This window comes from Arvicola amphibius, chromosome 3 (genome assembly GCF_903992535.2).
Source record: "Arvicola amphibius chromosome 3, mArvAmp1.2, whole genome shotgun sequence".
NCBI classification, from domain to species: Eukaryota; Metazoa; Chordata; class Mammalia; order Rodentia; family Cricetidae; genus Arvicola; species Arvicola amphibius.
In genome coordinates, this window is record NC_052049.1 from 135,096,903 (window position 1) to 135,120,802 (window position 23,900).

The following is a 23,900-nucleotide window of genomic DNA, read 5'->3' on the forward strand; positions in this document are numbered from 1 at the left end:
GCAGAGGAATGGGAAAGCAGCCATTTATCAGTAGAAAGGCAAGTGTCTATAGAGAACATGAAAGAAAATGAGATCCTGCCAGCCGTAAGCAGTGCATGAATCTGCGGGGAAATCCCTGGTAAAGCTGAGAATCCTGGCATCGTTTTACTGAAGTTTTCATAGGGGATTGGGCCTTAGAGAAAGAAGTTTCTGGAGGACACCTGGGGCTCTTGGACAAAGCAAGCCCTTAATTCTGAGCTTGACGTTGGAAGGCACCACCTGGGCCTCTGGGCCAGGATGGTGTCACTAAGAGAGTAGGGCTCTGCTAAAGAGATTAAAGTCCCTTTGACTCCTGGGTTCAGCCTAGTGACAAGCAGGGCTTTCCCTCTTGCTGAGCTGAGGGTGTGCACTGCAGGCTTCCGCTCATTTTAATGAAAAAAAAAATGCCTTAATCCTGTGGGCTTAGACCTTTAACAGCAGATTTACCCTGCCTGGAGGGGTGGGAGATGGTGCCCAAACCTACCTGTCAGACCCAGCCCTTGGGGAAGAGTCCACGTAGATGCAGATGCTGTCTCTTGGCTGGAAACCTACTTGCTTTGTTATTTTTTTCTCTGGATTCTTGAAGGCTAGGGTTCCTATCTGTGGAGCAGCAGTTAGGTCTAGGGACAGGGATTTGGTTTACCTTGGTTACATTAACCTCCTGTAGAGGTTTGGATAGTTTAATTGCTGGTCTCATTAAAAAATACTTGTGTATTTAAGTCCTTAATCAAACTCAAGAAGGCATAGACCTTTTAAAGTCTAGCTTTTCCCAGATGTTCATGCAACACGGGTTTGTTCCACTTCTCCTAGATTGTGACCTTTGCTAGATGAAGCAGTGTCTGGTTAGCTCAGTATCTATCAAAAGGCATGTGTTGGTCTCTGGGTCAGGTGGTCTCCCTTTGTGTCCTCAGGAAAAGCACTGGGTCACAGCGCTGCTGTGGTAGAATCCAGGAGGCTTAACTAGTGAGTAACTGGCATGTGCCCCCATAAAAAAAGTCACTGACTTTTCAAGGACTCTGTGACCCACCACCTAAGCATTCCTGGCCCTGGTCTCTACTGACCCCAGGCTCTTGGGGCAGTTTTCAGTCAAGAAGGTGGTCTGCCTTGTGCAGGTTCTAACCCTAACCCTTGTGCACTCACCTCAGCTTCCTAGTATGTGATCTTGCCAAAAGGAGATTAAGAAGACAGGCATTCCAGGAGCTGGTGAAAGATGTGGTCTGATAAAACCTGTGAAGGCACAGATCGCTCCCAAGGCCATTTCCAGCAGTTCTGGTAGCCACATCTGCCCTGGCTCACCCACCTTCCCTGAAGTGACCATGTGCTTCCTGAGATCTGCCTGCTAATGGGAAGGTCATCATAGTTGGAACACTTACCTTGGTGACACACTGGCTTTCCTGCTGTGGGACGATGCTCCTGTACACTGTCAAGATCTGTCACTCGTATTAGTTTAATAAAACGCTGGCTGGCCCAGTAGCTAGGCAGGAATGACCAGACTAAGAGAATTCTGGGAAGAGGAAAGGCAGAGATGCAGTCACCAGCCAGACGCAGAGGAAGCAAGATGAGCATGACTGAGAAAAGATGCCAAGCCACATGGCTAAACATAGATAAGAATTACGGGTTAATTTAAGTTGTAAAAGTTAGTTAATAAGAATCCTGAGCTAATAGGCAAAGAGTATGTAATTAATAGTAAGTCTCAGAGTGGTTATTTCATAAGTGGCTTCGGGAACAGGCGGTCAAAGAAAGCCTGGTCCGGGGACCAACAGAATGAAGTATACTTCTAACACTTTCCCACAGATTAAAAGGCCAGGGCTAGTGTGTGTGTGCCCTGATTCTGGGCTAGGTGCTGCCACTGCTCAGAACCTGGCAGCAGCAGGAAAGCCCCTCAGCAGTCCACAGGGACGTGGAGGCTTTGCCTGCCGCATCAGTTCAGTCCACGGACTCCTGTGCTTGGTGCACTGGTTCCTGCTGGCAGGAGGCGGCCTCCAGGGCTCATTTAACCCTCCCCGTTATCTGTCCTTCATATCCCTCCCTACCCCAGCCATGCTGATCTCATTGCTGTTGCTAACACCTCACTCATGTTCCTGGCACCCTGCAGTTTCTTGGCCTATAAACTTTCCAAATGGCTTGCTGGGCTCCCCTGGCTCTTTTCATGGCTCACAGCTATATCTCCTTGAGATATAACTGTCGACCCCTTCTGAGTGAACCCAATCCGAGTCATCCCCATCCTGCCCCACAAGCCACTTTTTGGACCAATTTGCCTCAACTAGAATAGAGACTCTGTGGGTACAGAACAGAATTTGTCTTTTTCATGCTGTTTCTCGTTTGGGAACAAATTAAGGAACCTGTAGGTCGCAATCGGGAAACTTTCACAGAAAACTGAAAAACCTGGCTGCAGATAAATGACTGATCTTGGTACAGCTGGCGGTGGAACGCCAACCTCGTGACTGAGTCCATTTATCCTGCTTGTCCGGTCCCTATCTAGGCCCTGACCATAGGGACGGGACAACTGAAGTGAAATTGACCTGAAGTTCAGGCCCACGGCCAGAAATTTAGGAAATGAAAGTCTCGTTCTTTTGTTTTTCTGTTTTGTTTTGGTTTTGTTTTTCCCATCAGCTAATAATGGTTCCATATCCAAGCGCTTAACCAGGGCTACTACTACTTTTATCTTTAAATGTTGGCTTTTTTAAAAGTGATTCATTTTTCCCTTGTGAGAACCATAGGAGAACTAATTGGTAACTATCAGTCATGCGGTGATGGGGAGAGTTTTCTAGAATGGCTTGTTCATCCTGCTTCGATGTGGGCATACGCGGCTAGGGAGGCACCAGGCTCGGATTCTTTCTCCCGCCCTTCAGAGGCTGCTCGCCAGCCTAGTGCGCAGCTCAGCCACGGGGTCGGGAGGGACCTATAAAAAGAAACACCGAGTGCTTTACAAACATCCGCTCGTTTAATCGCGCGCGCGTCCTCCACAGGAACTCATCGGGTGAGGTAGGCACCGTCCCCCAGGTGCGGCCGAGAAAAGCGAGGCGGCGCACCCGCGAGCGCGCGGCGGCTGGTCGGGGATCATGGCCGCGCTGTGCTCCGCGCTCAGGGTCAGGCTCGGGCAGGCGGCGCGCAGGCGAAGCAGGCCAGCAGCGCTCACGTTGCGGCAAAAGTCCACGTGCAGAGTCTGCAGCGAGCGCCCGTGCGCGGCCACGGCCGCCAGAGTGCGGTTGGTAACGCGCGCGCAGTTCTCGAGGCGCAGCGCGCGCAGGCGCGGGCAGCTGAGCAACAGGCGAGTCAGACAGTCGTCGGTGACGTGGCCGCATCCCGAAAGCGTGAGGGACGCCAGGTTGGGGCACCTGCGGGGAAAGCGCGGTGACACGGGGGGGGGGGGGGGGGGGCCGAGGCGCAGCAGGACCCAGGAGTCCTACCCTGGAGATGGCGGCCGCGAGTCCGAAAGGCTAGGACTGCGGCCAGGGTCCCGTGTCTGCTGGAGCCGGTATCTTGAGTCTCTGGGAGGGACAGCTGTGTGCCTTTGATCCTCCCTGGGGCTGGAAGCCATGCGCGGCGGAGACTGTGGAGGCGGAGGAGTCTCCTGGAGTAATGGCTAACGACTAAAAAGGCACAGTGTTGTGTCTAGCTTTCAGCTCGGTTGCCTGGAACCTAAGGCAGCTGGAGCCAGGCCCTGAAGTTGGGACACTCCCGAGGACTTATTTGTAGTGTGGCCGACAATCACTGAACCAAAGTTTGCTTCTGGGTGGTTGGTGTGGGGGGCGTGTGTACCCTGCGCTTGTGAGCACTGAGGTCTGAGTGAGCAGAGCCCCACTGCAGGCAAACAATACCCACGTTCCTGGAGACCAGGAGGGTCACCCTGCTTCCTCCCGGGCAGAGCCTCCCTCCAGTGGGCCTGGACCCTGCTGTCAAGGAGCGGAATCTGGACCGGAGGGCCAGGTTCCTTTCCACACCATCCTCCCATAGCCCCTTGTCAGCTCACCCCCCTCGTGCCTGGGAAGATAAAAGTAACTTCAAACACCCTGGGCGTGGCACCGCTGCACACACTGAGCCCATGCCTCCCTCAAAGTCCGTGCCCCTTCAGCACTAATCACCCCAGGGTGCTACCCCAGTTTTGTAGCTGAAGATAGTGGCTCAGGTGACTTGACAAGTAGATACTTTGGGCCAGATACTGTTGTTAAGGTGCATTTAAGCCCTGGGCAAGTTGCCTGATTGAGAGTAACTAAGGCAGGAGAACCCAGAACAGATGACTTTCAGCCCGTCTGACTTTACCCTTCTCCTGTGGACTAGGTATTGCTTTGCCACTTCACCCTCCAACCTGTGACATAAGAGAATTCTCTCATTTTGCAGAAAAAAAAGGTATGAGGTGAGATTAAAGTTTATGCACTTGGTCTGGGGTCAGTTGCACAGTATCAGAAGGGGAAACCCAGCTCCCTTTGCACCTTCTCTGACACCGGGGACCAGTGCTTGGCAGATTCTGTTAAGTCAAATTTTGCTGGTTTGGAGGATTAAACTGGTTACCTTCAAGCGAGAGTGAACCGGGTTGGGGTTGTGATGCTCCCCCCTTTTCAGTCATCACCTTGCAGTCTTTTTTTGAGAAACCTATCAAAATGGCCTGGCCTGGTGTAGTCAGAGCCAAGCCCAAACCCAACTTGAGGAAAAGAACACGAGAGGCAGGCCACTGCAATTATTTCCTGTACCTGTGCTGAGGCCAGCCAACAGCGGCTATTAACCTTGTGTGGCAGCAGCTGGCAGCCATTGGAACTGGTTTACTAGCAGGGAGTGCTTTCCCTTCAACTGCTGGCAAAGCCATGTTGGCCAGAGCTGCCTACGCAGGAAAGTGTGACCAACCCATTTGGTGGCCCTGCCTGTGCAAGGGATGGGGGGCAGGGATGTCAAAAGATCAAATAGGGAATGTTTGCAAGGCATGAGTTGCTTCATCTCAAATTCGAATTTAACCGGGTGGTATATTATTTGCTAAAAATCTGGTGGCCCTGTAGTGGGTGCTATGTCTTGGAGCATCCCTTTTGCCCCTCTGACATCTGAAACACTTTCCCTGGGTGCTGTGCAAGACGAGTGTGTTCGTCAGAGTCGCCCACCACTACTCTGCAACAGGCTTAGCCCAGCTCACCTGAGCACTTGGCTCTCCTTCCTCATCAGCAATTCTCAGGCCCTGGGGAGCTGCTTGGGCCAAATGAGAGGCCTGGCTCCACCGATGCCTCTAGAGTCTTTTCCCAGGGCTTGACCTTAAAATTTCAGGCTCAGCTGGACCCAACCAGCCCTTCATGGCTGCCAGTGAAGACAGCTGCTCCAAGGACAGGCCAGCTGAACCTCAGCACCAGCTTCAGGAGCTGAGACTGAGAGGGAGCTGATTTTACCCCTCTTGGGCACTGGTTGTTTGACTGAGTCAGAGCCACATTGCTCTTGGAATGTGTGCTTCCCTGTCCCCCTGAAGCCAAGGCCAGCAAGGCCACACTGCTCAGGGGCGAGGGGGCCTACCTGTCGCACACCTGCAGGAGGAACTCGTTGACCAGGCTGTCATGCTGGCTGCAGATGCTCCTCTGGAAGGCACTCTTGAGCCAGTCCTCGATGCTGCACACCTGCACGCGGCTGGAATGCCAACAGATGGACAGGCTGCGCAGTGCAGGGCCCAGCCGGAAGTTGTCCTTCTTGAGCTCTGTGAGGGAATGGAAGTGCAGCAGGGGCCAGAGGGTGGGATCCTCAAACACATCTCGGAGCTGGGAGCAGGTCCTGGAGAGGTTCTTCCTGCTGTCCTTGTCCAGGAAGGAGAAGAGGCACAGCAGGCACTCCCGATTGAGCTGGGTTATGTGCATGCTGAGCGGCTGCTTCATGTGAGTGTGCCCGCCCGGCAAGGGTCTGACCTGCAGTGCCTCCTGCTTCCTCCGAGATCAGGACTGGTGGACATATATGGTTGAGGAATGGTGTTTATTTTTGGCCAACAACTGGTGCTGAGGGTCGGGGTGGGGAGGGCGGGTGTCAGGATCCAGACTTACGCACAGCCATCTGTGGTCCGCCTTGTGTTCAGAGGGCCTGAAAGTCCTGGCAGAAGAGCAGCCCACTGAAGTTTAAGTTTCCTTAAAAGGTTTTTTCCCCCTCTGAGCTGACAGTCCTGTTGAGCACAGGGCTCTTGGCTTTTCAAGGTGTTTTCATTGGAGGTGATTGGTCACAACAGCCCTTCTAGGCTTTCTTTCAGTCTTTCTCTGGCAAGATGGTTAACTGTCAGACCTCAGAGTGTGTCTGTGCGGCTCCTCTGCTCACTCTTGCTCTGAAGAGGCCAGTTCTATTCACTGAGCTAAGGGAGGCGACACATTCTAAGCTGTGAGTGGAAGCCCAGGGTCAGGTTTCTTTTCTGTTACTTAAGATCAGGAGATCGATGGCTTCCAGGCGAGGCTGAGCTATCTTCAGATCCCAGTGCCCTTTCTGGACAAAGGCTTTTCTTGGCCCAAAGGCCTCTATTTTTACCCTAAACTGTTTCCTAGAAGATTCAGCTGGAATGTTCTCTATGTGGGCCTGCCCATGCGTGCACACATCTGCATGGTTTCATTATCTGTCCCAGAAGGTATTTCACAAAATGTGAGGATGAACATAGGCAACTCTTTTTCAGTTTCTATTTTTGAATACTTAATTGTAAATGACTTGACAACACCACGAGAAACAGCAGCGGCTTTCCCTAAAAAGACTGTACAGAACCCCTCCCCTTATGACCACCCACCTTTCCTCCTGCCCTTGTAGGCTACAGGACAACCCCTACTGCCTGCTGCTCTGACACTGCTTAGCTCCACTGGGAACAACCCAGGGGTAACACAGGAAAGAGGAGATTCCTTTAATGCCACTTTCCACCTAACAGCCCAGATGCTGAGGCGGGACCAGGATGGGATTTCGGTGAGAACAAATGAGTCCTGAGCACAGTGATCTCCAGGCATCATATGAACTACTAGTTTTAATGCACATGATCCTGGCATAGCCACCATTCACCTGTGGGTACTGCCCAGGAGTGAGTCACAGACACATGTTGCATTTTCTCAGGGGACTCATGCTCTGGCTGTGGAAACAGTTCTTACCTGAGCCTTTCCAGAACTTGATCGAGAGGTGACTTCAAGCAGTAGGAGGGACATGAGAGAGCTCGGGACCAGGAGGTAACAATGGGTGACCGGTTATGTATATTAAACCAAAGAAAAAGGGAAGTTTGGCTTTAAGGGATAACGCTGAATGGGTTCTACAGGTGAGACACACGACACTCAACCAGGGCCAGCACATGTGACTGGTTTAATTGATCATCTGTCGTCACTACACACTGAGTAGAATACAGTGGATAAGCATAGGTTTCTCCACCATGGAGAGAGTTGTGTTGCCACAAACTGTTTCTATCCCCACCTGTGTGGGAGGACTTGGAGTTTCCTGTTCCCAGGGGCTGATGGGACAGGGTATGTGTGAGGTCCTGCCTCAACATAAGCTTTGAGCAAAAAGCTGCATGCAGGCTGGAATGCATGGTACAGGGAAAGCCGTAAACAGCACAGAAAGATGAGCTTGTATACCAGGTGTGATAAGGCTACACAGATTTAAAATACAGGCACATTTACATCATGGATGTTCAGATGCACAATGCAAATGGGTGCAGTTCCTGGCGCCACTCAGACATTGTTGCTTAAGTAAAATCAAGCAAAAAAAAAAAAAAAAAACCTACAAAAATTCCCAGAGATGATGCATTTCCCTTTTATGCCAACACAGCAGTCCAATCTGCCACTGCATTCCACCCGGGGCGACAGCGGCTGCTCCATCTGAGTCTTGGCCCATTGAGAGGCCAAGATACAAATACCATTGTTCAGAGTCTAGAGTCTCCCTTCTCGGCAGAAGGGCCTGGATCTGCATGAGCTTGTTCAAGGTCAGATGAGACTCACAGTCAGGCTTAGCTGTGTTAATCGTATCACGTGTGTCTGTGGGTCAAACCAGCAGGACAGAGATAACTGCACGTGCCTCTACCTCATGTAACTCAGCACAGCTCCACGGCTTCTCACGGAAACACAACGCCATATTTTTTGTCATCAAGAGAACCCATGCCCTGTAGAAAACGCACTGGCCTGCACTGCATCCAGCACTGGGACCATGACTACTGTGACTGAGGCATGTGGCCACTGTCCTGATGGGTTCAAGTTAGGTTTGTACTGAAGTGCTGATCCAGTATGTCATTTCTGCTCGGAGGGAATGTGTGCTCCATCAGCTTCACAGTAGCCAAGGAAAGCTACCAAACTCTTCTCTAAATAGAAAAATAAGATTGCTAAAAAGTCTGCATCAAGTACATTTTGTCCCTTTCGGAGATGACCATGGAACAAGCTGTGTTGAAGCTCTGTACTCTTGACTTGCAGGCTGCATTACCTCCATCCCCAAATCCAATCACTGGCCTTCAGCACTTGCCATTAGCTGCCTTCTTTAAATGGGCCAAATTTCAATTTGGGTTGAATCCAAATAGTGCTTCTACCTATTTTTGCGAACAGTAATTTTTTTTTAAGCTACTGAATTCAAGAATAGAAGCTATTTCTTGTTCAGAGACAAAAATACTTTCTCCTGGCTCTGCTCTCAGGCTAATGCTGACTCCACTTGTGTCTGGAAGGCACCACAGCAGCACCTGAAGGCAGGTGACTGTCCACTTTGGGCGGCAACACCTCACCTCTGATGGGCAAACAGAACCCGCTTCATGGAATGTACCTCTACCACGAAGCTGAGTCTCAGTTCTTAGCCAGTCTGCTCCAAGAAAATACTAACAACTAACAGTAGAACAGAAACAAGAAAGCAAGTGATTCTGGGACTTCATCATGGATGCAACACAACGGACAGGTTTATTTGACGCTGAAAACAGCAGCCCAGAGACACAGGCAGTAGCAACAACCTGGTCTCCTCTCTTCGGCTACGGCCTACAGTCAGAAGGAATTCCTGAGCAGTCACTGTGAGACCCGTGGCCCCAGGTCCTGCGCACACAATCCTGACTGCTATGAAAGGCAGCAAATGGCATGGCTCCCAGAATGTGAGGGCAGCGCACATGTGCCTTGGTGAGAACTGAAAACAGTAATATAAAAAGTCAAACAGAACTAAGTCCTGGAAACTACATAGAAAACTCGAGTTATTACAACTAAAGCAGCCAATCAAGATGCCTGCTGAGGTTTTCTGGTAGAACAACAAAGATTAGTTGGTGCCCATATTGAGTAAGTCACTACCACTGACCAAACTAAACCCCAAACTGGAAATTGAAAAAGTGCATAACGAAATTAACTCTTGGATCAAGTATTTATGGAAAATTGGAAATGTTTGTCCGGTACAATTGAACTGTGGTCAGAGGAAGTATTAAAGTTTGTCTGATCCAGCTCTGGCCTGACGCTCCACATAGAACAGAATGTAGGCCTTCGCCTTCCCAACGGTCTCCTCGTCAGTCATGGTCACAGTACTGTCATTGAAATGGAACCAGCGGCCTTCATGAGTTGCATATGCTGTGTAATGTCCAGAACCAACCCTGTAAAGAAAAGGCAAAAGATAAAGGAAAAGACTACAGAAGGAAATAAATGAGTAAATATAAAAAGGGCTGGGTGGTGGCTCACACCTTTAATCCCAGAACTTGGGGGACAAAGGTAGGTGATCTCTGTGGGTTTGAGGCCAGCCTGGTCTACAGAGTGAGTTCCAGAACTACACAGTGAGACCAGTCTCAATAATGATAAAAGATTACAGAAATCACTAATGGATCTTTACAACTGTGCAGTATTAGAGGTTAATAAGAACAGTAATTAAAGAATGAATCCTTGAGACCTCTGGTTTGAGATGGTTAGGTGAGTTCTTGTGTTTATCTCCATCTAAGCCCACTGACAAGGAATATACTGACACTGAGAACCACAGAGCACATCAAAACTGAGTTTCTAGAATGCACAGCAGATGGCACTGCGGCAGTGCGGAAGCGAGAGCTGCAGACAGCCTCTTAAGGATGCATGGAAGGCTCTGGAAAACATGCAGACCTGATGCCACTGGGGAAATCAGTGTGCCTTGACGTCTCCCCTATGACACGGTCACAAAGGGCTCTGCCCTGTCAGCACTGCCGGGTGAGAGGAGCTCGTGAAGACTGACAGCTGCCACAGAGACTCCTGGCAGAGTCTGGCTTCCCCACACACGGGGAAAGACACAGCTCTAGAGATGAAAACAAAAAGGGAAGCATGAGACACACCCAGGGATCCCCTGCAGAAGGTCAGAGAGAACACAAGACTCGCAAGGCTAACAGTGTCAGGAAGACACTGCAACCATAAAACAAGGACAGGACATTAAGAAAAAAGTACAACTGCCAAATACAAAAACATGTGACTGCAGATTGGCAGTGCAGGCCGGTGGTAGAGGGGATCACAGAAGGATTCCAGGAACTAGTAAGGTTGAATATAAAAATACTTCCATTAGTAAAGACACTACAAGTGTCCCTGTTACCTACTAATTCAGGATCCACCTGATTTTCTTATGTCTAAGAGAGGCCTACCAACTTAGACACAACAGGATGCTTATAGAAAGCAGTGGGACTCGGGCTCCCTCAGACTCACCGCTGACAGATCAGTGGGAGAGTGGCCACACAGAGAGAGGGAAAGGGTTTGTGATATGGGTGATGCCCAAATACACTGATCCAAGTTTGAAAGTAACTATTCTTTATCAGATTAGAAATCAGAAAGGTAAACCAAGCTTCCAGCACAGAGAAAAAAAGAAAAAAAACTTATGCTGGGTGGTTGTGGCGCACACCTTTAATCCCAACACTTGAGAAGCAGAGGCAGGCAGATCTCTGTGAGTTTGAGACCAGCCTGATCTACAAGAGCTAGTTCTAGGGCAGGCTCCAAAGCTACAGAGAAACCCTGTCTTGAAAAACCAAAACAAAAAAACAACACACACACACAAAAAAAAAACCTTATTCTACAAAACTAAATATGAATCTTTAGATGACATTGTTACTTAAATTTGAACTAGCATAAGGAGCCAGTTTTCTCCCAATTCTGCCTTCATGCCTCACGGCTTCCTCTCAGGAGTGCTCCACAGCGAACACTTCATCCAGTTAATGACTCCGCACCCACTTTTAGGGAGTGCAGGGACACTCAGTGAGTGACTAGAAATTGCAGGCCATCCTGTGTGGCTTCTAAGGACTCCCAACTCCAAGGAGCTGACAACTTACCCAGAGCCATGGTGCACTACCACAGCAGCGAGGTCATACAGGCAACTCTCCGGGCCACTGTTCTCTGGCTACAGAACAAAGCAGAGGACACCAGGAGCTGAGTTAGCAGCAGTTGTCAAGGACAGCCCAGTGCCTGCTGTGAAGAATTCTCTCCTGGCTGCCTTACCTCTAGTAGGTAGCACTTCATGTCCAGGCCTCTCAGCGGGAATTCTACATACGTATCAACTTTGTTTCTTAAATACGCTGTCCAGTGGAACCTTTTCAAGTGCAAGCACAGCACCTGGAGACAGATCAGGACAGAGACTGAGGACCCCGAGCTCGCCTTTCAGTATGCCCAGCTGTCGGCTCAGTGAATTAGATGCCCAATTTTCCTTCTGATCCCGACACTGCTCTCTTCAGGCGTACCTTATAAATAAACAGGTTTCAGCTCTGACTGCAAACCTCACAGACCAGCCGGACTGGTGGCAGCTAATGATGTCACTCTCCTCCCAGGTGACTGCAAACCTCACAGACCAGCCGGACTGGTGGCAGCTAATGATGTCACTCTCCCCCCCAGGCATCGTCTCCATAATGCGCCCTAGTGAAATGTGTCGCTGACCTTGGGAAGCTTCTGGATCCAGAACTTCTTTGTGGACTTCTGCTTCTGCCTGCACTTGTGGCACATGTACAGCTCCGTCTCGTCAAGCTCCTCCAGGTCAGTGAAGCTCCGCAGACAGTCTGCAGTAAGAGCGGTTTTGAGGGCGTATTAAAATGGGGTGACTTTAAAAGCAGCAGTGCTTTTAAAGAAAGGACCCAAGTTTCCAGCTCATGGCTTTCAGCTATATAACTTTAAAAATCAGCCATCCCTGGGAACAAACTCGAGACTGGAAACTTGCTGGGAAGAAAGACCATGTTTAAAATACCTAGCTTTACACTTTTCAGAGTTCATCTGTAAATCCCTAGTGAAATCAACACTTCAATAGCTATTTCCTCTCAATGGGTGTCCCAAGCACATAGAAACAGATTTAAATCAAACGTTCCAATCTTACAGCTATTCAACTTACCTATCATTCAGAGCCCCTAGATAAGGCATTAAAAGGTTTTAATTGTTTAATCTGGGGTTGGTAAATTGTGATCCTAAGCCAGATCATCAAGCCACCTGGCTCTGTTTACACGTGGTCTGGCTGCTTTTATGTTGCAAGAGCAGATGCAAGGCCTCTGTGCTCACTGGGCCTGTGCAGGAAACTTTCTGGACTCCTGCTGGAGTTAGTAACTTAGAAGTCTGCAGAAGATACATGTTACTTAGTGGAAAAATACAAATGCCTGTGTACCCAATTCTCAGAGCAAGAAATTGACTCTGTCTAGTAGGGAGAAGCCAGAGTCTGTGCACACAGCATCTGGTAGAGCCATGGGGTGGATACCTGTGCAGCTGTGGGCCACCACCAGGCCAGATATTTCCTCGGCCTGTCCGTGACCCCCGGCTGTGGTGTTAATTTCTTTGCTCATCTCTTGTCTCTATATTATAGACTGTATTCTTCTTCTCTTTCAGGCAAGGTTTCTCTGTAGCTTTGGAGCCTGTCCTGGAAACTAGCTCTTGTAGACCAGGCTGGTCTTGATCTCAGAGATTCTCCTGCCTCTGCCTCCCGAGTGCTGGGATTAAAGGCGTGCGCCACTACCACCCAGCTTAGACTGTATTCTTAAAATACTGGATTAGTTTGGTAAAGTGGGTAGCAAGCAGAAATCTAGATGGGCAAGGGAAGGCAATGATGTCACTATTCTCAAAAGTTAAAGGTCAGAATCAGCCTTGGCCTCTAATGCCAGTAAGAGCCCCATTGGAAAAACTGGACAGGGCAAAGTCTAGAAGGAACCTAGGTGTAGCCTGTACTTGATGGGCCACTGAGTCGTGAGGCCCATGTATCCGTGACTATGCTTTTGTTCCAAGATCCCAATACCTTCTAGACATATCTAGACATATCTAGGCTCCCTCTCAACTTCCTCCTTTAAACCTTCCTCGGCTTGATCCCCTCCCATTACCTCAGTGATCCTAAGGGAAGACATACTGTTTCAGTTTTACCCTTCCCAGAATTTATAAATAAATAATAGGGTGCTGTATCGTCATGTAGCTATAGAGATCAGTGGCTGCAATGCAGACTGGCTGCACTATGCCTCCCTTTAGACTGATCTCTATGGTGCTCTTGAGTTTTGAAGCTAACCATGGATGTTTTTATCAACCAGTGTGTGCTGCATCATGTAAAAAGCTGGCTGTGGCAGGGTTCCGGGATATGGGAGAAAGGATGTGGAATGAGGAAAGAAAACAATTTCCCATATTCAGAATCACTGTCTAACACTCAGACTAGATGAGACCTCATGATAAAAGCCACATATGAAAAACTTCAGGGTGAAATCCCACCCTAGTAAAAATAAACAAGACAAGGACCCCCATGTTTGCCACATCTATTCAACATGGCCCTTAGGGTTTTAGCCAGAGCAAAGAGACAAGAAAAATAGGAAACAATCTAAAGTGGAAAGGAAAAATTAAAATCTGCAAATAAGATGATCTAATATGTAGAAAATCCTACAAGACTAATAGAGAAGTTAAAGTACAACATTGCCAGGCTGCTCCCTCCTTCCAAAACCATAGTCAATGCAGTTCCAACAGATTCCAGCAGCAGAGGAGAGCTGACCTCACCTGACTGCCTAGGGAGACCAGGAACAGTCCCAGTGTTCACACTTGACAGAGAGCAAAGGCAGAAGGGACAGAGTTTGGGACAAGCAGTACTGCTACATGTAGACAGCCATTTAATACCCAAATCTTTAACTAAGATAAAATGGGGCGATAGGCTAGAGACTGTTTGTGTTCTTCTGGGGTTTTTGTTGTTGTTTGGTCAGTTTTCCCAATTCTAGACTTAGCGTGTTTCTTTAAAAAAAAAAATGTCTGTGTCTGCCTGTGCATACATGCACTAGTGTATACAGAGGTGGGAGTACCATCTAAGATGTTCTTCTCAGGAATGTCATCCACTTCCTTTGAGAAAGGTTCACTCTTTGGCTCACTAAACTAAATAAACTGACTGGCCACCAAGTTCTGAAGACCCTCCTCTGTCTTCCTCCCCAGTGTTGAGATTGCAGGCATGCCTGGCATTTTTATATGGCTTCTGGGTGCTGCCTGTGAAGCAAACCCTTTAGAGCCTTGTACTTTGTCAGCTAAACCACTGTGCCAGCTCAGAACATTCTTTTCTACACTAAGGAAGGCTACACACAGACACTTTAAGAGACTGCATACCCAGAGACATATCTCTGTCCAAAGAAGTGAGTGCTGTCCCTGAGTGGGCCTGAAATGCACTGGTATTTTGTTCTGTGGGGGCCTGTATGTGAAGCCAACTGCATGGCCAATGAGCATCCGTCCACTGCCTGGCAACACCTGCATCTTGGTAGAGCTTCCTTGCTGTCTGCTCATCTTCAGTTAAGGATGAGGAAGGTGCTAACAGTGCTCCGTTGCATTTCTAGGGTGAAAGCCACACCACGTTTAGAAACTCAGGATTCTCACATTTGAGGGCCTATGTTTCACAACTGGCAGTTTTCCGTATGAAACTGTCAGACAGCATCTTCATAGAGAGAAGGAAATAACACTGGTTTGTTTTAGTCATTAGATCACCTTTTATGTACTCTGCAAAGTTAATTTAGCAAACCAGCAGTTGAAAAGTATACAGGGTACACATTTTATTGCCTTTAAAAATTATGTAATTATAAATATGTTTCAAGGGGGGATCACAGTTCCATCTCTTCTTGGATCACACTTCCTGTTAGAAATAATTTTAATACACACGAACCATACCTGATGGTGCAGGCTTTAACCTGGCTGCTTAAGAGACTAAGTATGACAAGAGGGTAAGAAGTTCAAGGCCTACTTGGGCTCGGCACTGTGAAGGAGTGGGGAACTTAATATTCCAATATAAAACATAGTTCAGTGGTGTGCTTGCCTACCTATGTGCAATTGTCTGGATTCAACCTCTAGTCCCACACATGAAAAATGAAGGCACACACACTTCTTTACCATACATAAATCTCATCATTCTACATATACATGCATATACATACTCTCATTAGCAATTTTTATAACTCTTTGACTGTTCCTTTGGTGCAACTATTGATGTTGGGCTCTGTATTCACCACATCAAAACAAATCGTTCAGCCCTAACCTCCTGGAGGTCATTGGGGTTAAATCTATGCCAAGTTTTGTTAACAATGTTGGGCAACAAGCACTGATTTAACAGAAGAGCTCTGGCCGAGCATCCACCATGACAAACTGGGCAGATGTCCTCAAGAGCCACCTCCCACCTGCTGTCTGAAGTTGGAACTTCCAACTTGTTGTGATGTGCCCTGTACGAATCACAGCCCTGGATGTGAAGGAACTGCTCTAGCAAGTTCTAGAGCCAGGTGACTCCCAGGGCTGTGCCTTAGGATGCTGCTGTTTCTAGAAACGGCCTGTTGTCTAATTTGGTTCTGCATACAATTCTGTACTAACAACTGCAGTTTTAGCACTTTTAGGACATTCTATCTTGCCTCCATTTGATTTATTTAGCTTCTTGTAAGGAATGTCTACCTACAGAAAACTTCAGAACAAAATTAGGGTTTAATTTTGTGCTATTACCATGCTGGGTATTCACACACATAGCATGGTTGAGGCTTTTATTTCTTTCCTAGGTCATTTGTTCCTTTTATGTAACCCAGGCTACCCTCAAACTCTAGCTACAAGTGATGGGATTATCAGGACTCTTGGCCATGCCCAGTGGTCTTGCATATTTTTGCTTATTGTTGAATACTGTTGAGTTTTTGCTGATGCTATGATATAGGGAGTCTTTTGTTGTGTTTAAAATTGATTTTTTCCCTCTTTTTTTTATTTTGTGTGTATAGGTATTTGTCTTCATGTATGTGTATCATGAATTTGTAGTACCCCAAGAAGCCAGAAGAGAGTACTGGATGGCCTACAGTCGTGAGCTACCATGTGGGTTCTGGGGATTGAATCCAGGTCTTCCTCCATATCCTATGTGACCACCTCACTAAACTTTTCGATCTCTGTGTTTAGGATTTAGTTATCGGGCTGGAGATGCAGCTCATGGTAGAGATCTTGCCTAGCATGCCCGAGACCCTAGGTTCAATCCTGAGTACCGAAGGATGAGCTCAGGATGGGGAGCTCAGTGGTCGAGTGCATATGTAACGTGCAAGACATCTGGTTCTGTGTGTGGGACTGAGAGTGAGCGAGTGAGCAAGCGAGAATGCTCAGAATGTCTTAGGTATATAATCTCTTCATCTGCAAATGGTGACAAGTCCACTCTTTCCTCTTCTGTGGTTTGTTCAGGTCTGCCAGGTGGCTTCATCCCGAGAAGAGGCTGAAACTTTTATCAGGTTTCCCAGGTTGTTATGGCTTAAATGTGAAATGCTCCACCATGAGACAATGATTTGAACACCTGGCCCCTAACTGACCATGGCACTGTTTGGGCAGGCTGTGCAACCTGGCAGGAAGAGGTGGGCTACTGGGGAATTGGCCTTGCAGGACCTGCCATGAGCTCTGTCCATGAACTATTAGGTTACATATTAAGTTTTGCCACAGAGAGAAGCTGCCACTGCTTTTGTGCCCTCCCCACCAGAATGGACTGTAACTTCCTACACCATGAGTCAAAATAAAGCCCTTCTCCTCTGCGCTGCTACCACAGCAATGAGAAAAGTTAAGACAGAAAAAAGTGTTACCAAGAAATGTTGTCTTTGTTGTGATAAATCTGATCTTTTGATTTGTGGGGCTTTGGAATTGGTTTGTAGAAAGAATATACAAGCATAAGGTAGAGAAGCCCTAGAATTATTCTGGCAGGAGTATAGATCAGAACACCAACAGAAATGCAGACGGTACAGTGGGCTTATGAGGCTTCAAGGGCCCTCCTGGAAATGGGCACACAGGTTACAAACTGCAACATCTGCTTTTGTCCTGCTACCCTGAGTGAAGCTGAACTATGTTGAGGACTAGTTTATTTGGTGGAGCACATTTCAAAACAGTGTAGTATACGGGTTGTAGGTAGCACACAGCTATGGCTCACTGCTTTGGCCAGATCTACAGAGATGGAGAGAAAACACAAAAACATGTGCAATTTGGTGAGGGGGTATGTGAGCAGATTTGAAACTCTGAAGTGAACTGAACAAAGAGACTGTGCTGTTAGAAAGATTAGTGCCATTAAGGATAAATCTTATGATCTAGAGCCAGTGAGATGGCTCAGTGGGTAAAGGTGCCTGCTGCCAAGGCTAATACCTGAGTATGAATGCTAGGGACCCCATGGCAGGAGGAGGAGAGAACAAATTCCTCCAAGTTGTCCTCTGACCTCCACAAATGTAATACACTTTGTGTCAGGACAATAGGATTGGTAACTCGAGGGCAGGACTTCACTGACAGAAGACTCCAGGGCATAAAATACAAATTCATTTGAAAGGAGAGGGCTTGCAAGTCCAAGATTAGAGAATCTAGTAATCTCTGTGTAATAAAATTCAACATGGCTCTAGTCATCTAGAAATTGCATTTAACTGATGAAAGTGGTTTAAGAGGGGGAGGTGATCATTTTGAGTTGACAGTTTTATCCAGTGAGAAGACTTTTAGTTTCATTCTTCCCTATCTTCTGTATATGGATACAATTTTGCCATTATCAAAAAGGCTGTCTTTTATCTTCTAAATTTTTTGCATCTTTGTCAAAAAGTAGTTAGCTGTATCATCATGGACAATTTCTTAAGCTCTTCCACTTGTCTTTGTATGTCAGTCATATACCTTTTTATTACTATTCAGCCTTTGGTACTGTGACTATTTCTAACGTGTTGAGAATTTATCAAATGCTTTCTCTACATTTTTGTGATGACTGCAGGGATACTGTCCTTCATTTTGTTGCTATTGTGTATCACATTTATTGGTTTGAGTATGTTGATCCGTCCTTGCATCCCTAGGATGACTCCCACTTGGTTATGGGTGTGGATTTTTTTATATTGGAGAAACTTTGGTATTCCGGCTCCTTTATACTGCCGCAGGTTAGATACTGAGTGATGCCTTATAGAAGGAGCTGGGCACAGTTCCTTCCATCTCTATTTGCTGTAGCTAACACACACACACTAACTGGACAGGTTAGTGGTCACTGGGGCAGATGCACATCATGCCCACTGTACTTCTTTCCTCCCCTAGCCCCTCACTCCTCACTAACATATCACTTCTACTTTCAAGTTGTTGGTGGATGTGCTCATTTTCAACAAGTGTGAATAGGAACATGTAATCATGTATCTGTGTCTAGCTTATTCACTTAACATGACATCTTGTGGTTCCACCCATTTCCCCATAAAGGATAGGATCTACCAGGCCAATGCAGTGGTGTCTATAGAGATGGAGACAAATCAAGTAGGTGTGGGCCTTCAATTACTGTCTCAAGCCCATTAGCAATCTGTTTATACTTTGTTTTTTGGCTAAATTTTAGTAGGTTTTCTGTGTTCAGGAATTTACCCATGTCTTATATAGGTCTTCAGAATCTGAAAGACTGGCACATAATTTCTTTGTATTTTTATGGTATCTATCCTCTCTGGTTTTATTTGGGTCTTCACTTTCTTGGTTCGTCTCTTTATAGGTTTGTCAGGTTTTTTTTATTCTTTCAAAAAGCCAGCTGATCTTTTACACATTCTTTGTGGTTTCAGTTTTATTTCTGATTTGACCTTTATTCTGTCGTTTTATGCGTGTATTTGTTGCATAGACTCAGTATTACTTCTAATGTGTTGTCATTGGTGTCAATGTTTTCTCTATCTTCAAGGTCATTTAAGAGTAAGTTGTTTCCCTTGTATCGTCTTCTTTCTTAATTTATAGTTTCACTCTGTTGTGACTTCTTTGTTTTGTTTAAGACAGGGTCTCACCCACATAGCCCAGGCAGGCCTCAGTGAATGTGAGAATGTGAAAGTTTCCTGACTTTCCTTGCTGGGATTACAGGCATGGGCCACCACACTGAGACTTGTATTTCTGGTCTAGCATCTGATCTTTCCTAAGAATGTTGCATGAACTGAAAAGAATGTGTACTCTGAAGCTGCAACAAATATTCTGTAAATGCTCATCTGCTTCATAGTATGGCTCCAATCAGATTTCCCGTCAGTCTGAGGTTCCAGGTATCATTATACTGGAGTATATTCTCCCTTTAGAAATAATATTTGCCTTAAATATTTGGTGGTTTCATCTGAGGTATGTGTAACTGTTAAATCTTCTGAGTTGATCTATTCCTTAAGATATAAGGACTGATGTCTTTTCCCAGTTTTCCCAACAACTGATGTCTTTTAGATCTACATGCATCTTTACCAATGAAGTGTATTACTTGTAGGCAACCAAGTTAGAACTTGAAAAATGCTACATCGCAAAGTCGGCAAAAGGACATATTTGTCACAAAGGAGTTTACAAAGCCATCCCCATTTCAACCATGTTTTGTAGTTGTACTCTGTAGTTTTTGGTTCTGTTTCTTTCATGGTATACACACGAATTCGCCTTCCTGGGTGTTTAAGCTTTAAGAAGCATTGAGAAAAAGAGTAAGTTACAGTGGCAGTGGCCGTTTAGACCTCTACGTGAAGCTCCATGGCTTCAGAAACTCGGGACATTCTAACTACAGAAATTTATTGAGGTGGATAGACTGGAGAATGAGCAAGTGTTTGAATGGATTCTTAAAAACAGTGATGTGATATGTTTGTGAGTTAATTAGATTTTTAGATCTACTTTGTATGTTGTCTCTGAACTAACTTGACCCATTTCCATTTAAGATTACTACTGATAGGTAAATTTCCTTCGGTCATTGGTGGTTTTCTGCTTGTTTTGTGTCTTTTTGTTTCATCTTTCTCTTTTTAATTTGGTAGTTGTCTGTCCTGCAAATGTGAGTTCATGATTCAGCTAACACTGTTGTTGGGATACATTCTGACTCCATTTTGGTCTGTTAGCTTCTGCTGTAAGAACTACTCTAAAGCTCCACGTGACTTTCTCCTGCTGTCTTCAGAAGTATTTTGTACTTCTAACATGGTCACTAGAACACACCTTTGGTATGGTCTTTTTTCTGCTGAACTTGGCTGTTCTGAGCTTCTAGTATGTGTGGGAGTCTAGTGTCTGTTTGGAAATTTGGAAAGTTCTGAGTGCCTTTCATCTTTCCTTTGCTTGCTGGAAGCCCTCTTTATGGAGCTTTAACAAACACATGTTCACTTCCGAGTGTCCTTTAAGTCTCACACGCTTTCTTGTACAGTGTTCACCCACAGTGTGTGCGGGGCAAGCACGAGTGCCAGAGTGTGTGGCTTTGTCTGCAGTTCTGGAACTCTAGGACATGGATGACGACTGTTCTGATCTGAGGGACAGCTGTGGGTTCCACAGCTTTCTAGCTGTGGTCCTAAAACTAAGGTGAGAGCTTCTCTGGTTCCTACATGGTAAATCCAAGTGATACCAGGCTGTGTTCTGGGTCTGAAGCTGGAACTTCTGTTTTCCTGGGAGACAGCAGTAATAACACTGGGGTTTGGGCACCAGCAGGTGTAAGTGGGACTCAGAAGAGCTGCTGCCTACTCTCTGAGGTGGGATGGTGGCCTAGCAGCCTGGGTTCTAGGGTGGCAGTGAGTTGCTCCTGTGGTCTGCTGCAGAGGGGCTGCTGGCACTTTCCTGCCTACCCTCTCCCTTGCAGTGGAGGGCCCTGCAAGGACTGCTGGAGTGCTACCGTTTGCTCTGTCCTCGCCTCTGCTGCCTTTCTGACTCTTGATGATTTCTAGAGTTCTCCTGCCCCTCACACATCATTCCTCAAAATACACTTTTTCTACTGACTGTGTGGCCTTGAATCCCAGCCCTTGTAAGGCTAGGGCAGGTTTCAAGAACAGCCAAGGCTGCACAGTTTCCTTATGTACCCAACTGTATACAAGGCCCTTCCATATAGCCATCTGGATCTTTTCGCCATAATTTTCAACTAGGTCTTTTTGTTTGTTAATACTCATTAAGAAAAAAATTAATTCAAACATCTCTCACAGTAGATGGTCTTGCCATTAAAAGCCAGCTTTGGGACTTACCTAGATATTGTATCAGTTGTTTTTGAAACTATTATTGTAACTGACTAAACTCCAGTTAGTATTCTTCCCTTTGTAGATATGTGTGGGATAAGCTAAATTCTGTTTCATTTAACTATAAAAAGTCAACATTAAAAAGAGGTGGCCAGGTGTGGTGGTGCATACCTTTAATCCAGCACTTGGAAGGCAGAGGTCAATTCCTGTGAGTTTGAGGCCAGCCTAGTCTACAGAGCAAGTTCCAGAATAAATGGGGCTACACAGAAAAACCTTGACTTGGGGGTGGTGGTGGGGGTGCAACAACATAGAAAGATAAAAATAGGAGAAACCTAAGTATTTCACCCTTCGCTGACATACCATGTGTTCCTACTATCGGATCTGTACTGTAAGTACAACACAGTGTGAACTGCATACAGATAAAAGGCTGCAGCAACTGTGAGCTCTAACAGGAAAGCAACATTAAAATGCCCTTACCTCGTAATGAGCAAACCGGCCCACTTTCCTGGTTCTTAGAGCGCTTGCTTCTGAATTGACTTGGAATATCTAAGGAGAGATCTTAAAAGAAGAGAACTCAAGCTGTTAAAGACATTTGACTTCACTACAGATTTACCAAAAAAAAAAAAACAAAAAACCAAAAAATAACAAAAAAAACCCCACCAAACCACAGCACCACATACCCTGGCCAGTATCCCTTACCTAGGAATGGATCAAACTTTCTTGACTCTGTCCCACATATGAGGCAGTTGACCTCATTCTGGAGAATTCCTCCAAATATTGCTGTGACAACAGTTGAGGCTCCATTTCTAAAGAAACACCACAAGGAAAACAGCTCATAAAATCATTCTTTGAATTTTTAAAGCATTAACACTGGGCAAACAAATCTCATGTATATGGGGTAAAATGATGACTTCACCATCAGAACACGCCCATAAGTGCTGCCGTATGCTTTAATCTTTCACTTGTAAGGCTTTGATGGGGATACAGAATGCGCCAAACTACCTGATGGCATATCCTCAACCTTAGGAGTAAAGGCATTTAATACAGCTTGAGGGACGACGTCATCAGCAAGAAAAGGTGCTGTGTATTAGTGCCCCCTTGTAAACAGCACTGCAATTTCATACAACAGTGTAAGTAAAAACACACCACCTTATCAACAAGGAGAAAGTATGCAATCTAATGCTGTGATGGTTACACCTCACACACCAGAAATGTGAGGACAGAGAGCAACAGGAGGATCACCTGACTCCACAACTTGCTGGACATGAAATCCTCACACCAAACTGCACATCTAGCATTCACCATTATTTTATCAGCAAAACATCAGGCAGCACCTACCCATGCTGGTATTTTTTCCCCAGTTTCAGACCCACCATGGGCTCAGGTGGAAGAAAGGGCACTGGAGTAGCAAGTGTCCTGTATGTGGGCTCCATTCTGAGCACCTGTTAGTGAAGTGAGCACTCAGAGCCGCGTGTTTAATGCTGTTCCTGCTTTGCAGACCAGGATGCTGAGACAGGGTCAGGACCCAGCGTGTAGGCCATGCAGTTATTCTCCACACTAAGCCCTTTCTTTAACCAAGACGCCAACAATGGATATTGAGGTGGCTCAGTGTCTGCTCTCATTAATAGTGCTGTAACGGCCAAGGGTCAGTCTTCACACCTTGAATTCCAGCACTCAAGAGACAGGGGCAGGCAGATCTCCAAGTGTTCAAAACCAACCTGATCTACATAGCAAGTACCCTGTCTGTAGTAATAATAATATTACAACAAATGAATACTTGTTTCTGAGCCCAGAAAGTACCACTTTGCCCATAGCAACCAGTTTCTCTTACACTGAACACACCAAGTAAACCTACTGCCATGATGTAGACAAAAACCTACCCAAGCAACTTCTCTACTACATGCAAAAGAAATGGATTTTAAAAGCCTGAAGGGACATTAGGACGTACAGGACATTAAACTATTTCTGGATTTCCATTTATACCTGTGTCATAACCAAAGAACACACAAATTGTACGGAAAACGAAGGGCTACGATTGACCCTGCACATCAGTGCACATGTGCAGAGTTGCCTCTAAGTGAAAGGACCCTGCTGCATTAAACTCACTGTCATTTCCTGGAGATCAGCTTCAGCCTTCTGACCGGCATAATTTCCAGAGTGCTTTCCGTTCTGTTGTATTAGCACTAACGACTGTCAGGGAATTTCTATCATCACCACCCACTCCCAGCTTCAAGAAGTGCTTTTAACAAGTATCCCTAGGTCTTGAAACATCTCCTCCCATGAACAGAAGGAAAGGGAAAGCTTTTAGTATTTGATGATGTATTTTTCTTCTGCCGTGCAATTACTATTCTTTAAATAGACTAATACTAAAATTGGTTCTGAACGATTATCCCATGAAGACTATACAATGCAATGCCACTGGAAGGCCCAGAATTTCTAAGCTACTGAGGATACATACAATCTCATTTCATACAAATTATCTTTGATAGAGCCTATACATACATATATATATATATGTATGTGTATGTATGTATGTATGCATATATGTGTGTGTGTGTGTGTGTATATGTTGTAATATACATTTTTTTATTTAACATTATTTTTAACTTGGTGCTAGGAGAACAAACAGCTTAACTGGATCTTA

The 23,900-nt window shown here is 46.2% G+C and overlaps 2 protein-coding genes across 8 annotated transcripts in view; both read right to left on the minus strand.

Moving 5' to 3' along the window:
- Positions 1–2,962: 2,962 nt before the first annotated feature.
- Positions 2,963–5,861, minus strand: Fbxl22 (F-box and leucine rich repeat protein 22). The gene is made up of 2 exons (XM_038322228.1): positions 5,509–5,861; positions 2,963–3,356 (listed from the first exon to the last, which is right to left on the minus strand). Exons 1-2 carry the CDS (start codon positions 5,859–5,861, stop codon positions 2,963–2,965), a joined length of 747 nt encoding a protein of 248 aa, XP_038178156.1.
- A 2,977-nt stretch (positions 5,862–8,838) lies between these two features.
- The window catches only part of Usp3 (ubiquitin specific peptidase 3), a 76,966-nt gene continuing 61,904 nt past the window's right edge, over positions 8,839–23,900 (minus strand). For all 7 annotated transcript variants that reach the window (XM_038324431.2, XM_038324430.2, XM_042054815.1 and 4 more), the window contains 6 exons: positions 21,956–22,062; positions 21,734–21,814; positions 11,808–11,926; positions 11,376–11,489; positions 11,210–11,277; positions 8,839–9,532 (listed from right to left, as the gene is read on the minus strand). In XM_038324431.2, the coding sequence (XP_038180359.1) occupies positions 9,367–9,532; positions 11,210–11,277; positions 11,376–11,489; positions 11,808–11,926; positions 21,734–21,814; positions 21,956–22,062 (655 nt within the window). In that variant the 3' untranslated portion in view covers positions 8,839–9,366. The remainder of the gene's footprint in view (positions 9,533–11,209; positions 11,278–11,375; positions 11,490–11,807; positions 11,927–21,733; positions 21,815–21,955; positions 22,063–23,900) is intronic.

What these genes read in the sequence shown, in the direction of transcription:
- Fbxl22 (XM_038322228.1), bottom strand. Translation starts at nt 5,861, where the DNA reads ATGAAGCAGCCGCTCAGCATGCACATAACCCAGCTCAATCGGGAGTGC. An exon ending in CTCCTGCAGGTGTGCGACAG is followed by an intron (nt 3,357 to 5,508) that starts GTAGGCCCCCTC and finishes CTTTCCCCGCAG; the next exon opens with GTGCCCCAACCTGGCGTCCC.